General features: G+C 44.5%; 1 protein-coding gene across 1 annotated transcript; it reads right to left on the reverse strand.

Moving 5' to 3' along the window:
- Nucleotides 1–10,408: 10,408 nt before the first annotated feature.
- Nucleotides 10,409–13,979, reverse strand: LOC149842092 (uncharacterized). Its single transcript, XM_089998897.1, has 2 exons — nt 11,166–13,979; nt 10,409–11,045 (listed from the first exon to the last, which is right to left on the reverse strand). The coding sequence occupies exons 1-2, from the start codon at nt 13,750–13,752 to the stop codon at nt 10,582–10,584; spliced, it is 3,051 nt and encodes a 1,016-aa protein (XP_089855023.1). The 5' UTR covers nt 13,753–13,979; the 3' UTR covers nt 10,409–10,581.
- Between the last annotated feature and the right edge of the window lie 1,088 nt (nt 13,980–15,067).

Below are 15,067 nucleotides of genomic sequence, written 5' to 3' on the forward strand. Positions count from 1 at the left end.
AGTATAGCATGATTTTTATCCAATTACTACTAAATATCAGCCATTTTTATTAAAAGAAAAATCTGATGCTAAGTATAAAGGTAATGCATAGTTTAAGAAACATGTTCAAGATTTTTATGAAAGCATAACATACCTAAAACCCAATTTTTAATTTTCTTTATACATATATATAGGGGTGGCAATCGGGTCGGGTCGGGTCGGGTCGGCGGGTCAGCATACCTCAAGATGAACCCGGCCCCTTTATTAAATGGGTGGGCTGTGGCAAACACGAACCCGACCCATTTATTAAATGGGTAACCCGACACGACACGGTTAACCCGTTTAATAAACGGGTCGGGTCGGGTAAATGGGTTGGCGGGCAGGTTAATGGGTCGGGTTTGGGTAAACGGGTTGGCAGGTCGGGTTCGGGTAAATGGGTTGACGTGCGGGTCAGGGTCGGGTAAACGGGTTCGCAGGTCGGTTCGGGTAAACGGGTTGACCCGCCCGCCTAACCCGTTTATTAAACGGGTCAGTCGGGTCGACCCGTTTACGACACAAACCCGTTTAAGCCAAATCCGAACCCGGCTAAGAAGCGTGTTGGCGGGTCATGTCAGATTTTGCCACCCATAGTGACAAATGTTTTTATCGGCAATTTCTTGTCTTTCAAAAACTTGCAAGAAATTGAAACAAATCTATAAATTGTGCATTTTTTCAGCAAAATCTCGGTAATAAAAAATTTAATAAAAAATAATTTTTATAAGAAAATATTAATAAAAAATACTTAAAAATAAAAATACATAATTTTTTTTCAATAAATGGCCGTTTAAAACATAAATATCATGTTTAAATCATGGTATTTATGTTTTTTCATAAATCTTGCGATATTTTGTAAATATCGCGAGAAATTACCATTTTAAACTTTCAGTTAATTTCTCGCGATATTTGTCACACTGGCTCTACCTGCCCTTCTTACGGTTTGCTGTCCTGGTAGCGTAATACTCTGTGAGCTTACACCTTGCCCCGAGGGAGTCGTCATGCTTAGGCACTCATGGGATTTGAAAATTTTAATTTTCTTTAACATTTACAAATTCTTTATTTTTTGGTTGGTACTTTGGAAGTTCAATCATTTAGAAAAGTGGGTTCCTTGTGATGGGACCCGCACAGATAGTACGAAAATAATGAGATGGGTTGGATCATCCAGGTTTTCCTAGTAGCACTAGATCCACCCTGGGCTGGAAGACCTAGGCTTTCAAGTTGGTAATATCTGGATCAGATATATCCTACTACCCTATTTGTGTCGGAATCAGATGAATAAATAGCCAACCCATTATCTCTATTTCACAAGAAAACCAAATATGCTTAACCCGTTTTCCGCTTAGGTATCAGAAACGGTCAGATAATATCCGGATTAAAATTTTACCATGCTCATTGAAAGTTGGATCGGGGGCCATCCCTGACCCATATCCTATCCTTCGCAAACCTAGTGATTGGGGATGCGTGTGGAGGTCCATCTACCAGCTCATAGGCAGGGATTGGTTGGAAGAGAATCAAAGTGTCACAATGTTCAGTACAAATTCTTACATGGAAAGTGAGGTAAAAAAACAAGACCAGTTAAAGGGTCGTGGACCCACCTGGATCTGACGCCCTAGATACTGAATCCGTCAGATCCAGGTGGGTCCACGACCCTTTAACTGGTCTTGTTTTTTTATCTTTTGACCTTTTCCCGTCTTTCTAAAATGATACTACCTGCTGCTATACTCTATACATCTGAGCTCATATAGTAGGTAGCGCTCTGGCTCAGCCTGTCGTACTCACGGTCTCTGTTCATGTCAGCGTAAAATTACTCCGAGGGCCTTACCTTAAGCATTGTGACGTTCATGGGATTTGAACCTAGACTGCCCGTCATACCGTCTAGGCCCCATCCCACTACGCCAAACCCCTTGAGTCTAAAAAGGATTTTATCGCACAACCCATAGTGACAAAAGTTTAAGGCAGTAAAATATCGGCAGCTAAAAAAAGTCATGAGAAATAAAAATAATAATTTGCATTTTTTGGCAAAAATATAGGCAATAATAAACAAATTAAAAATTAAAACATATTTTTTATGAAAAATACAAATAAAACTATTTAAAAATAAAAACACATCATTTCTTTGCCATTAAAAACATAAATATCACGTTTAAGATGCAATATTTATGTTTTTAGAAAAAAAATGTTAGATTTTGAAAATATCATGAGAAATTACTGTTTAAAACTTTTAGATAATTTCTAGCAATATTTTCACCATTTTTTCATAAATATAGTGATAGTTGTCACACTGGCATAACCTACAAAGATTAAGGCAAAAGAAATTTATGATTCAGCCGGAGTCCATTGAAAGGTCATTTTATCTAACCATTTTTTTTTTCTTTTGAACTAGGCCTAAGGAAACCCACATTGGCAGGCCTTCGGCTCTTAAAACCCTTGAGGTCCCTCCTACACTGAAAAGATACGCTCCTTAGCCCCCCCCCCCCCAAGGGGGCTTGGCTTAGTGGAGACGGGCTTTGGCTGCTAGACGGGCAGTCAAGGTTCGATTTTCATGGGCGTTGTTGCCCTTCTGTGCCCTAGCATAGGTTCTGCGGGCAAGGGTCCTAACCTCAGACCATAGGTATGACAGGCTGAGCCACTGTGATCAGGTCTTCGTGCTGGCAGGGTACAGTTTCTTCTGGTTATAAATCCAAAAAATAACACTCCTTGACTTTCAAACATGTGATGTTCCATCAACTTGATTAAGCTTTCAAGTCACCCCTATCAAATGAGTAGAGCCCTTATGATGGTTGTGAATCCACTGATTTGTACCGTATCGACAGAAAACTGATACGAAAGAGACCCGAATCGGCTAATTTTCAAATAAATCTAAAAAAGAGGTCAAAATATGTTTTTAACAGTTTTTAAAATATTATTTTAATACGTGCCTTTCTGTGGTTAAAAGTTTACCCGATTCAAAACGATTCAGCCCTGAATCGATTCAGGGTCCCAGACGATTCTTACAACATTGGGCCCAACCACTACTTTTACTGTTGTTAATAAAAGGTGTAGGAGTTGATAAGTCCCATGACAATGGCCTTTTAGTGAATTCCATGTTTTTTAATTTATTATAGAACAACACTAACAACAGAAGATTTACTGTTGCACCACCGAGGTGGTATCCCATGTGGTAAGCGGCCCAGGTTCGAATCCCTCTGCCACATGGAGCTTAAGAGATATCTGGTAGAGGTCTGCCTAACACCCAGCTTGCCTTTGAAAAAAAAGATTTACTGTTGCATATTTTTTCTTGTCCTGTTTATGGAAAGAGCTGTTTTTTAATTAATTTATTTAACAAGGAGAAACCCTGAGTCAGGTGGTGGGCTGTAGGGAGAATAAAGTCTTGCTCAATGTTCGTCAGTATCAGACCTGAATCGTTTGGCCAACAATTCAGGTGAATCAGCCGATACCAATACTCAAGTGAATGGTTCTGAATTGGCCAAAAAATAATTAACAAAAATATTATGTGTCAATCAGGATGTGACATGTGTTAAAACTATTAAAATAATATTATGTTTACTTTGTTCACACCTAACAGGGGCTCCACTTGGTTGGTAGGAGCTGTTAGTGCACTTCCCCTTGTGGTGGAAGGTTGCAGGTTCAAAATCCAGTGGTACGTTGAATAGGAACAGGTGGGGTTCTGCCTAACCCGGGTTTTCCTTTAAAAAAAGAAAAAATGTTTACTTGGTTCACGTAGCAATAGTTTGCAAGGGAGTAACAGAAATACGTGAACAAGACTCTCTTGGAAGGGAAGGTACGTAGCAAAACCATACACAAGGGACTGCTTCAACAGGCTAATTTATGTCACTAGGGAACACAGTTGCTCGTCTCCCAAAGCAAACAGATGACAAAAACCTGTGGTTAAGTGCCAATTGAAATGGAACAACTCAAAGCATATTGGATTCCAGACTAGCATCCCACCAAATATACAGATTGGCCACCACCCAGGTGGTATAAGAGGGATCTGTGTCAAGCTGAAGGCCCAGGATCGAATCCCTCTGCCACATGATCGGCAGCTGTTGTTTTGGTAGGGGTCCGCCTAACCCTAGCTTTCCTTTCAAAAAAAAAAATACAGATTGGCAGTGAATGCATGTAAAGTTTTGCAGCTAAAACAATTCACAAAGATTACACTTGTTGAGAGTCTAACTTGCACACACACACATACAAGAAGGTACAAACCGTCCATACTAGTTTGAAAAATAGACTTAAAAAGTGTTTTTTTGGCAAATATGACCCTACTGATGTGATCTTCATGCTCAAAACCCTAAGAACTGGCTCTATATAAGCAAGATTTTTTAATGTGTACCTACAATTTTATAATGTGTTAAAAATCAACAGTTTGAAATTTGTGAAGCTTTCAAGATCATAAAAAATCAATCTTTGCATAAAAAAAAAAGTTCACAATAAGAGCGAGTTCTTAAGGTTTTAATCATGAAGATTGCATTCATGCGGTCGGATTTGCTAATTAAGAAATATTTTTAAATATAATTTTTAAAAGTGGCTTGGACAGTTTGTACCTTTTTTTTTGGTTGAACAGTGTATATATATATATATATGACAAAATTAGTAAGTTATATGTATATTTTTTAACTAGGGTAAGGGAAAAGCTCCATCACTGACCGCACATTGTCAAGTGTCCGTTTTAAGAGTGGCCATCGGGTTGGCCCAACAGGCCTCACCCACATCGTGACCTGAGCCAGTTATAATTAGGATTGGGTTGGGCTCAGGCTGGGCTTATCGGGCCCCATGTACATTACACATGGGCCCACCCCAATTGGGTCCGGGTTGGGCTGCATTTTGCTTTGCAGCCCGAGCCTGACCCGTTACCGGTCAGATACCTGACAGTCTGTTTGGCACCTGACCTGATGGCCAACCCTACTTCGGTTGGTAAAACCTATGAAAGTCCTCTCAGCCCACCGAGGAGTAGAGCCAGTTTCAACCTTTGCAGCAAGGGAACCTTGGTTCTCACATGTTATGTTAGGTGACAAACCCCAGTTGCTCTTAGCTGGAAGGTGGTGCCCTTGTGGGTTGAGTTTTTTCATTTTTGTTAAAATACATTAGTTTGTACTTTGATTTTCACTAATATTTTTACCTCATCCATGTAAATTACTCTTTCAATCCTTTCATGATAACAGTGAAAATATTTAACAGGATGAAGATTTCTGTCATGGGCTGTTAATCACTTTAATACTAGTATCTGGTGAAGGCACCTTTTTCAGATTCCATTTGAATAGCTAAAATTGTTACCTTTTTGTCTTTGATTAAAACATAATAATATTAATAAGCCACTAATTATTTTGTTTGAATAGCTTAAGATGCTACCTTTTCTATTAAATGATGTAAAAAAAAAAAAAAAGGATGACCTCTTTAATGAGGGCAATCGCTGAAAAGGGTTTTCAAAGTTCAAACTCCAAAAGTCATGAATAAGAAAAGTAGGAAAAAAGAATGAACAAAAATTCATCAATTGAACGCAACTTTTGCCAAACAAAGCTTTAGTAATTGCATCTTTTCAAGCACTTTGGCCCATAGAAAACAATGCTGATGGACTCTATTAGACAGTCAAGTATCCCATCAATCACGCATTTTAGAGTGGCAGTCTCTTTTCCATCCCTCTATACCTTGACAAAATAATCCCATCACCAACTTGCTCACAAAAAAACAAGTCCATCACCATTCAAATTTGAAACATCAAGCAGTGGTTGGTCCAAACCATACTCAGAAATCTCGGCCATTTTTTGAAAGATCTTGAGATTTTCAGAAACTGATATAAGCTCAAAGAGTGACATTTTCAAAATATTGTATTTTTATTGCAATATTAACGTGCTACTTAGATTTATATGTATTTATATTCATAATTATGTTTTTTTTCTTATATTTGTATATATTCTTAAATTTTAAATATACCAATTTTTTCAAAGAAATTTTAACTTATTGTGACACTTTCCCTACATCCGGATAACAATATATATGACCATGCATGGTCCACACAAATGTTGTCTGCATCGGTGCGTATCATATCGGCAGAAAACTGATATGCTTCACCTTGGAATTGGCTATTTTTAATAAATGTAATCAATTATTTAAAAGTATTTTTTAATATTATTTTAATGACCTTAACATGTGTCATGTTCTGATTGAAACGTAATATTTTTTGACCGATTCCGAACGATTCACTACAGATTCACCTTCACCTGAATAGCTGGCCAAACCATACGGGCCGATACCGATACTGGACAACATTGGTCCAGACCATTGAAAAGGAACAAACTCTCCAGCTATATAGCCCGTGGGCAACCCCTACCCACATCACCATCAATCCATTTCTCAATGTCCATGTCGCATTTTGCTTTTCCATTTTCATCTTTTCCCACTCTTTTGCTTGCCCGCCATAGAATCGCAATTCCAAAATATATAAAGTTCTAGTTTTAGCCAATTTCAGTTTTTTCCAGATAATAATATTAGTCCCCACGTCTCTTACCATCATTTTTAGTCCAAGAACAAAAGATAAACAATGGCCAATTTGCTCTTTCACCAGATGAGTATTACAAATATGGCCATATTTTCAAACATATCCATGAAAACATGAAGATATTTTATCGGGTTTTTTTTTTTTCAATAATGAGAAGAAACTATCCGCTGGACTGTCCCAATATGGGAGGAGAGTAGGGGTTGGTCGGACATAGGTGGAACCAGACTTGGATCAGATTTTCGGGTATGGTATTGTGTCTCGACCCGAGTTTAATCAGGTCTACAATAAGAGAAACTATAACCGGGCCCGATAAGAACTACATGAACCAGACCCAGACCATACCATGTAAAATAATATTTTTATTATTTTTACATTAAAAAATTGTGAGTCTTAATCGAAACTCGGGTCGAGCACAGGTCTGGTATAAAATTTCACAAACTATACCCGGGTCTATGTATTAGTCGGACCTTCGGGTCCGGACCTAGGTCTTAATTGGGCATTCTTATTTGTCACCATACCCGAACCCTATATGGTTTGGTCCGCGTCAGATCCGGGTAAACTGGACCCGTTGACACCCCTAGCAGAGAGGTGCCACATTGACCATGGACCCTGTTTTGATATCCACAGTGTAAAAGTATTCTCTCTTATCCACCAGGGTAGGGATGGCAATGGACCAGGGGGTGGGGGACAAGGTCTCCACCCCTGCCCCGTCTCAAAATCCTACCCTCCATCCTTGCACGAGTTTTGATTTTAACCTTCATCCCGGTTTCATGTCCTCCATCTCCGGTCTAAACAGGGGGAGGCAGGACGGGGGCCCATTTTCCCTCGGTCCACTCCCATCTCTAAAGAAAGGATCCGGGATGGGGCAGGGTGGGGCAAGGCGGGTATAAAAAAATGGGGACGAGGTAGGGCGGGGGAAAGCGTAAGTCCATCCCGTCCTCCATCCCTGTTTCATGCCCTCCATCCCCGGTTCAAACGGAGCGAGGTGGGGCGGAGCCCAGTTCCTCCCGATCCACTGCCATCCCTACAACAGAGATAGTTTTTCAGCTTCAACCTTGCGGCAAAAGGGCGAGCATCTAGTACATCCAACTCACAACATTCTTCAATTTGAACATTTTATACCAACCCACTTAGCCAGGCGTGTAGGACCCACTTGGGCGTTTCACCAATCATTCTAAACATCTAAAATATCATGATATTATTTCGTTATTTTATATATTTATCGTGATATTTATGCTGTATCTGAAATATCTCGAGATAAAAATCAACATTCATTTTTTCATATATTTTTGGTTTTTCCATTTTTGGACATTTTTTTTTTTTAGTTTATGAGGATATTAAATTAACGATGGACCATAGGGATCAAGCATATTATAAAAAATTAAATAAGGAAACGGTGAAGGGAATATGTAGGGAATCCAAAGCTTACCAAAAAAAAAAAAATCACCCCCTCCCTTTTCTATGCCCGTTATTCAATTCTTTTACAGGAAACTTACCCCACCTGTTCAGCTTTTGCTTCTCTTTTGTCACCTTTCATCGCTTTGCCTGATGCGAAAGATACGGAATGGAGGACTCAATGATTCTTCATGCATTCTCACTTTACCATTGTCTTTCCATTATCACACCCCCTAACTTACAGCCTTCCTTTTACCTTTACTTTCATGTTTTACCTTCAAGGGTCTTTTTCAGATAAAAAAGAACTATTCCCTTTCTCACATCCCACTGTTGAAACCATCACCAAAGTTTTTAACATCCCCAACAAACGATTGTGTAAAACCACATATGACAAATCATGTCACATGCCAATGCAAACCACACACGTGTTCAATGTGGTCCCCATCACTTCTTAACGTACAGATGTCATGAACTAAATGGTGGCAACCCGTCCGGTATGCTAACTAGACAAACCTTAGTGTGATGGCTGAGAGGCAATGGAGGGAGGATCAGGTTCAATGTGATGACAGACTTATAGTAGTGTTGGCTCCATCGTTGTGGGTGTGCAACAGAGAGGCTCTTTCCCCCCCCCCCCCCCCCCCCCTTTCTCTAAAGTGCTAGAGTTCATAGGGCTCGAGCTTATGACGAGCTTGAACAAGCTGAGCTCAAGCTAGTTCACATTGTTTTAAAACTGGAAGTAAAAGGATTCAAACTGCAAACCCCTTGCCATCAGAGAGTCATCACGATTTGGTTTATAAAATAGGTGACTGATGCCCATGAGATTTGAACCTAAACCACCTGCCTAGCAGCCTAGTTTCCCAACCCGCCAAACCCCTTTAGGGCATGTTACGAGTTTAAGCATTTTTCAAGCTAAAGCACACTCTTCAAGTCCCAACTGTGGGTGCGTTACCAAAACCAAAGGTCTAATACCCTACTACGTCGCATGTTTCCTTGTAGGCCAAGCCACACGCAACAGAGAGCAGATCAGGTGATCCCTCATATCACTTTAAAGAAAGTGATTTAACATCTTCACCGGCCATTGTTTCGTCCCACGAGGACCCCATGGTCTTTATGCAAAATTGTGGACGGTGAGGATAACGACAGATCACCTGATATGCTCTCCACGCAACATCCACAAGAGCAAAGTAGCGATGGCCGCAAAAGACTAGTAGTATAAAAATTCGAAAACTGGTGTGGGCCCAAGTGATAAATGCCAAGCTACAATGAGAAAACCAAAACCCACTGTCAGAAACTCAAGTAAAGTTTTCATGTTAGGATAAATCTCCAACGTTTTACCTAATTATTGTGCTGGAACTGATCTGACGAAAAGAAAAAAGGGAGGGTAGAAAGCAACTCATCTCATCACACGTGCGAGCCATTCGCCCCCTGCACTCTTAAGGCTGCTACACACAAGGAAAGCACGTGATGATGACCCTCGACCGTCGCAAAAACCAAGTCATGAGGCTGACTCGGGATAAGGGATAATAAGCTAAGCACGCCCTGAAGGAAAAGATCCCGAGAAACAGATTTCCCACACCTTCCGTCGTTTCTTTTCACTGTTTCCCGCCACAAAACGAAAGACGGAAAGAGTCTTCACACCGCATTTTACCATCTCCCACCACTAGAGATGCACACTGAACGGAGCTGGCTCAGGCACGGCTCGGCCGTTTCATAAATGAGCCGAGTTTGTAAGGCTCGGTTTATTGCAAACCCTATATATATTTAATATCTTGGTAAAAAAATTCAGAATGCATTGTCACTGTAATGGGTAGGGAGTTGGTTTTTATTAAGAACCTGTTGAGTTTGAGTCTCGCCTTTTGTACCTTTTTAATCTGAGAATTTTTAGTATATATAGAAATTTTCGGTGGTAATAATCAACAAGTGTTTTGGCCTATGGTTAACGTTAAGGAGGTTGGGGATCAAATCCCTCTAAAGTTTTTTTTTTAAAAAATCATGACTAAGCTCGACTCGGCTTGAGCTTGTAATTCGGACTACGCCTTACAAGCTCAGTCGAGCTTGGACAAAGTGATTTTAAACCCAGCCGAGTGCGAACAGCCCAGGCTCAGCTCAAACTCGAGCTGGTGTATCCCTCTACCCACCACTGTAGGGGGAGTGTGTAAGGTAGCCATGAAATCAAAGACCCACAGTAAGACGCAGGCGATTAAGAAAGTCATCCGCCTGAACCTGAACAGCCTCTCCCAAAGCCGGAGGGGATCAGGGAAAACTCGCCGGCGATGATGACTGAAACGGGAAAAGAAACCACCTCCTCATTCAATGCAATGCAGGCTGAGGCCGAAGCCAGAGTCCAAGAGTGAGTGAGTGAGAAGGGGTTGAAGAAGCCAGTCCCCCTCTACTTCTCTCTCGGTAATTGAAGACTACCGGCCTCATCAGTTAGAAGTTAATGCACGGCAGTCAAAACCCATTTCCCCACAACCCATTAACGCTCACATTTAGAGAAGGAGAGAATCAGAGAAATGGGGATATCTCATCACTCATTCCAAGAAAGAAAGAACCCTCTGTGCAGTACAACATTGGGCAGATACACTAACCCAAACAAGGAAACCAAACTAAAAATAAAGAACCCGAACCCGCGCTCTCTTCCGAATTAGAAAGAGACTGTAGAGTAGAGAACCTCTCTAGATGCTCAACAGATCAGGCGGCGAAGACTGATAAGAAGTTTGGAGGACCACCTCTTTGTTATCCTTGACTGACGAAGATGCAATCATCGCCTCGGCTAGCGGCGAGGTGGGTAGGTGGTTGGTAATGGTTTCCGTCGGCTTCGGGGCTCCCTTGGGGACCTCCGTCAGCATCTGCACCACCTCTCTCATCGTGGGCCTCTCCACGCTCTGCTCCTCGACGCACAGCATCGCCACGTAGAAGACGTGGATGACTTCGTGAAGCGGCACGCTGGGCAGCCTCTGGTCCAGCACCTTCAACACCCCTTCTTTGTTCGAATCCGTCATCTTTCTCACCCACTGAACGATGTCCACCCCGTCACCGAACTCGCCCACAGGCTTCCTCCCGCTCACCAACTCCAAAAGCACCACGCCGAAGCTGTACACGTCGCTCTTCTCATCCACCTTCAACGTATACGCGTATTCTGATCATGAAACAAAAAACACGAAAGGAATCAATACACACACAAAACAAAACATGTAAAATTTGAGAAGAGAACGGAAAGAAAACTTTGATTTGATGGTAGGTTAGTGAGTCTACTGACCGGGGGCGATGTAGCCGTAAGAGCCAGCAATGGCAGACATGCACTCCGAAGTGCCGGAGTCCTGAAGGAACTTGGCGAGGCCGAAGTCGGCGACGTGGGCTTCGAAATTGGAGTCGAGGAGGATATTGTTGGACTTGACATCACGGTGGAGTATGAGAGGGGAGCAATCGTGGTGGAGGTAGCAGAGCCCCTTGGCCGCCTCGATGGCGATCTTGAACCGAGTGTCCCAGTGGAGGTGCCCACCCTTCTTGCCGTGAAGCATCTCGCCCAGGCTCCCGTTGGGCATGTACTCGTACACCAGGAGGTTGGTCTCCTGGTTCGAGCAGAACCCCAGCAGCCGGACGATGTGGCGGTGCCGGATGCGGCCGAGCGTCTGGATCTCGGCGTTGAAGCCGTGGTCGTGGGAGGAGTTCCGGCTCATCACCGGAAGCCGCTTCACGGCCACTTCGTCGCCGTTGGGCATGACCCCCTTGTAGACGATCCCGGCACCTCCCTTCCCGATTATGTTTTCCTCTTTCAGGCAACTGAGGATGTCGTCGCAGGAGAAATCCAGCCGCTGGAATGCGGAGAGCTTCCACGAGCGGGCTGCCGCGGATTTCCGGAGGGATCGCGCCTTGATGATGGCCGCGACGGCGAAAGCTATGGAACAGACGAGCAGCCCGATCACCAGGAGGAGCTTCAGTGTGGAGGAGAGCGGGCCCTTGACATGAGGTGGAGACGCCGGCGAGTTGCCGGATTTGCAGGTGCCCAAGTAAGGGCCGCAGAGGCCCGGGTTGCCCACGAAGGAGCTTGAATTGAAGTAGCTGAACTGACCGGTACCCAGAACCAGGCCGGAGAAGTTGTTGTAGGAGAAGTCTACGGACGTGAGGCTCTGCATCGACGCGATGGACTCCGGGATGCTGCCGGAGAGGTGGTTCTTCGATAGGTTTAGGTAGTTAAGGATCCGCATTTCCGTGATCTCCACCGGGATCCGGCCGGTGAGCTCGTTCTGGCTGAGGTCGATGAATGTGAGGAGCTTACACTGGCTGATCTCAGGCGCGATCTCTCCGGAGAGCTTGTTATTGCTCAAGTCCATCTTGGAGAGCTGCTGCAGCCTGCCGATGGTTGCAGGGATGCTGCCGGAGAAGGAGTTTCCGTTGAGGAGGAGCTTCTGGACGCCCGAGAAGTTGCCGATCGAGGAAGGGAGGGGACCAGAGAGGCGGTTGTTGGAGAGGGAGAGCTGGCCGAGATTCTTCGAGATGGACGGCATCTCCGGCAGGCTTCCGGTGAGGTAATTGTCCTGGAACTCGACCTGGACCAAATTGGGGAGCCTGAGGAACCCCTCAGGAATAGACCCATTGAGGTAATTGTCCCCCATTCGGATTCGGCTCAACGACTCGCATTTCCCTAACGAGTCCGGGATGGGGCCGAAGAGGAAATTGCCGAGCGTGATGAGCGTCTGAAACTTCCCACCGGCGCAGAGATCCGGCGGTATGTTTCCGGTGAGCCGGTTGGAGGAGACATCCAGAAGGATGAGGTTGCCCGTCTTCCCGAGTTGCATAGGGATGCTTCCGGTGAAGTTGTTCTCCCACAGCTGCAGCACCTCTAGCTCAGGAAGGTCGCCGATGAAGCTCGGGATGGAGCCGTGGAGCCTGTTCCTGAACAGGTTGAGGAGGGTCAGGTTCTTCAACTCGGCGAACTCCGCCGGAACTTCGCCGGAGAGCACGTTGTTGGAGAGATCCATGGATTTGAGGCTCCGGAGCTGCCCCAACTGCGGCGGGATCGGGCCAGAGAGAGCGTTCACCTGGAGGAACAGAGTGTCGAGGACCCAGAGATTGCCGAGCTCCGGCGGCATCGGGCCGGAGAGGTTGCAGCTCGCCATGTCGAGCCGAACGAGCTGCGTCAGGTTGCCGAGCTCCGGTGGGATGCCGCCCTCGAAGACGTTGTAGTAGCCGACGTAGAGCTGCTGCAGCCTGCTCAGGTTGCCGATCTCCGGCGGGATCGGCCCGACGAGCGCATTGCCGGAGATCGCCAGGTACTCGAGGGACTCCCACTGGCCGTACTCCGGCGGTATCCTGCCGGAGAAGAAGTTCCCTCCGAGATGAAGGTGCCGCAGGTCCGGCATCTCCGTGACCTCCATCGGCAGCACTCCCGTGATGTTGTTGTTGTACAAATCCAAGAGCTCGAGGCGGCGAAGGGCCGAGAAGTTCGCCGGGAAGACGCCGCCGAAGAGGTTGTTGGAGAGGTTGAGCGACCGGAGCCCGGAGATCTGCGAGATCTCCGGAGGGATCGTACCTGAGAACTTGTTCGCGGCGACGGTGAGGTTGACGAGGAAGCGGAGGCGGCCGATCTCCTGCGGGAGGGTGCCGGATAGGTTCATGTTGGAGATGTCCAGGGAGACGACGCGGCCGAAGAAGTCGCAGCCGACGCCGGCCCATCTGCAGTGGCTGGAGGAAGCGTTCCAGGAAGCGAGGTAACCACCAGGGTCGGCAATGGCCGCCTTTACAGAGAGAAGGTAGCGATCTTCCGGCAATCGGACGAATTCCGCCGTGAGAATCGGTCGGAAAACGGCGAAGACCAAGCAGAGAAGGAAGAGGCGAGACCCCATTTCCGTCGTGGAGAGAGAGAGAGAGAGAGAGAGAGAGAGAAGGGGCTGTGGGTTGGTGTGGGCTGTGGGTTGGTGTCTGCAACTGCGTTCAAAACGAGAGCGAGATGGTGCACGCCTTTATCGTTTCGCGGCCCGTTAAAAAAGATTTAAATTAATTTATAACGATTAATTTTTAGACTGAAGTTAGAGTAGACCGATTATTAGCGGACAAACAGTCTATTAAAGAAAGAGACGTTGGTTAGGGTTTGTTGTGACCCCATTTGTTTTTTCACATTATATGAAAACAAGTTTTGGTGGGATATTTTTTTAATTCCCAAGTTTTGGATATTGTAATTGTATGCTTATATGCGTGTCGTGTCCCTCGAAGACGAGATTCGAGGACCACTAGCTTTTTTTCCCTTTTTATTTTTTAGTTTTCTAGTGGGGACCATTACCATACACATCTTTGTCTGAATTATCTACAATCACTGGAAAAATTTGCAGTGTCTCCCTCAAAACAAGGCCCTACCTTTTTGTGTTATTAGTTTATTTACTTCCTTCCAAATCTTTTTTTTTTTTTATAATTTGTTTCCTTTATTATGGTGATGATGATTATGGAAAGGGGTCATGAAATGGGCTCCAAATAGGTCCAGATATGGAGCACGACTATTGTATGTATGTCTGGCTGAGCCAGCGCGATCAGGTCTTAGTGTCGGGTGCAATTTCTTTGGGTTATAAATTAAAAAATATGTGTTGAATCATTTCAGTGTGTATCATTGCTCTCTCACCAAGCCTCTGTTCAAAACAGCAAGGACTAGTGCAAAGCTCATTCACGATTGCCATTTTGAAGCACTTTATGCAGCTGTACCATGCCGGGTTTCACAGAGTTCGAATCACGATCACCAATCCAGCTTGGCTGGTTTGTAGTCTAAATTGATTCGTGATAATTTTTTATTAGATGCAGGTCGACCCGGTCCGAACCCAGTTTTTTTTTGCGAATAAAAACATGGTCTACGTTGTCTCAAACTTGAGCTGAGCTCAAGCTATGTGTGAACATATTATGTAGATAAAACGTATCGAGGTAGATTGCGATTTGGTATATCGACGATTTCTTTTTTTTTTTTCTTGTCCCTCATATCGTTTTTCAGTGTTGATCAGGTCATAAGCCGCATCAGCATCTACTGGTGATGATGCATCACCACCGTCCATTGGGCCAGAAGGGCAGTGACCGACGGTGGTGATGCCTTAACACCAGTGGAGGGTGATAAGGCTTATCACACTTCAATGAGTCGAGACTCTGGAGCCAAAACGGTCGCCTTCCTCCCTTTTGTCCAGA

Source organism: Nuphar pumila, chromosome 3, assembly GCF_984573655.1.
Source record: "Nuphar pumila chromosome 3, dmNupPumi1.hap1.1, whole genome shotgun sequence".
Taxonomy (NCBI): Eukaryota; Viridiplantae; Streptophyta; class Magnoliopsida; order Nymphaeales; family Nymphaeaceae; genus Nuphar; species Nuphar pumila.

What these genes read in the sequence shown, in the direction of transcription:
- LOC149842092 (XM_089998897.1), bottom strand. Translation starts at nt 13,752, where the DNA reads ATGGGGTCTCGCCTCTTCCTTCTCTGCTTGGTCTTCGCCGTTTTCCGA. An exon ending in TTACGGCTACATCGCCCCCG is followed by an intron (nt 11,046 to 11,165) that starts GTCAGTAGACTC and finishes TTTCATGATCAG; the next exon opens with AATACGCGTATACGTTGAAG.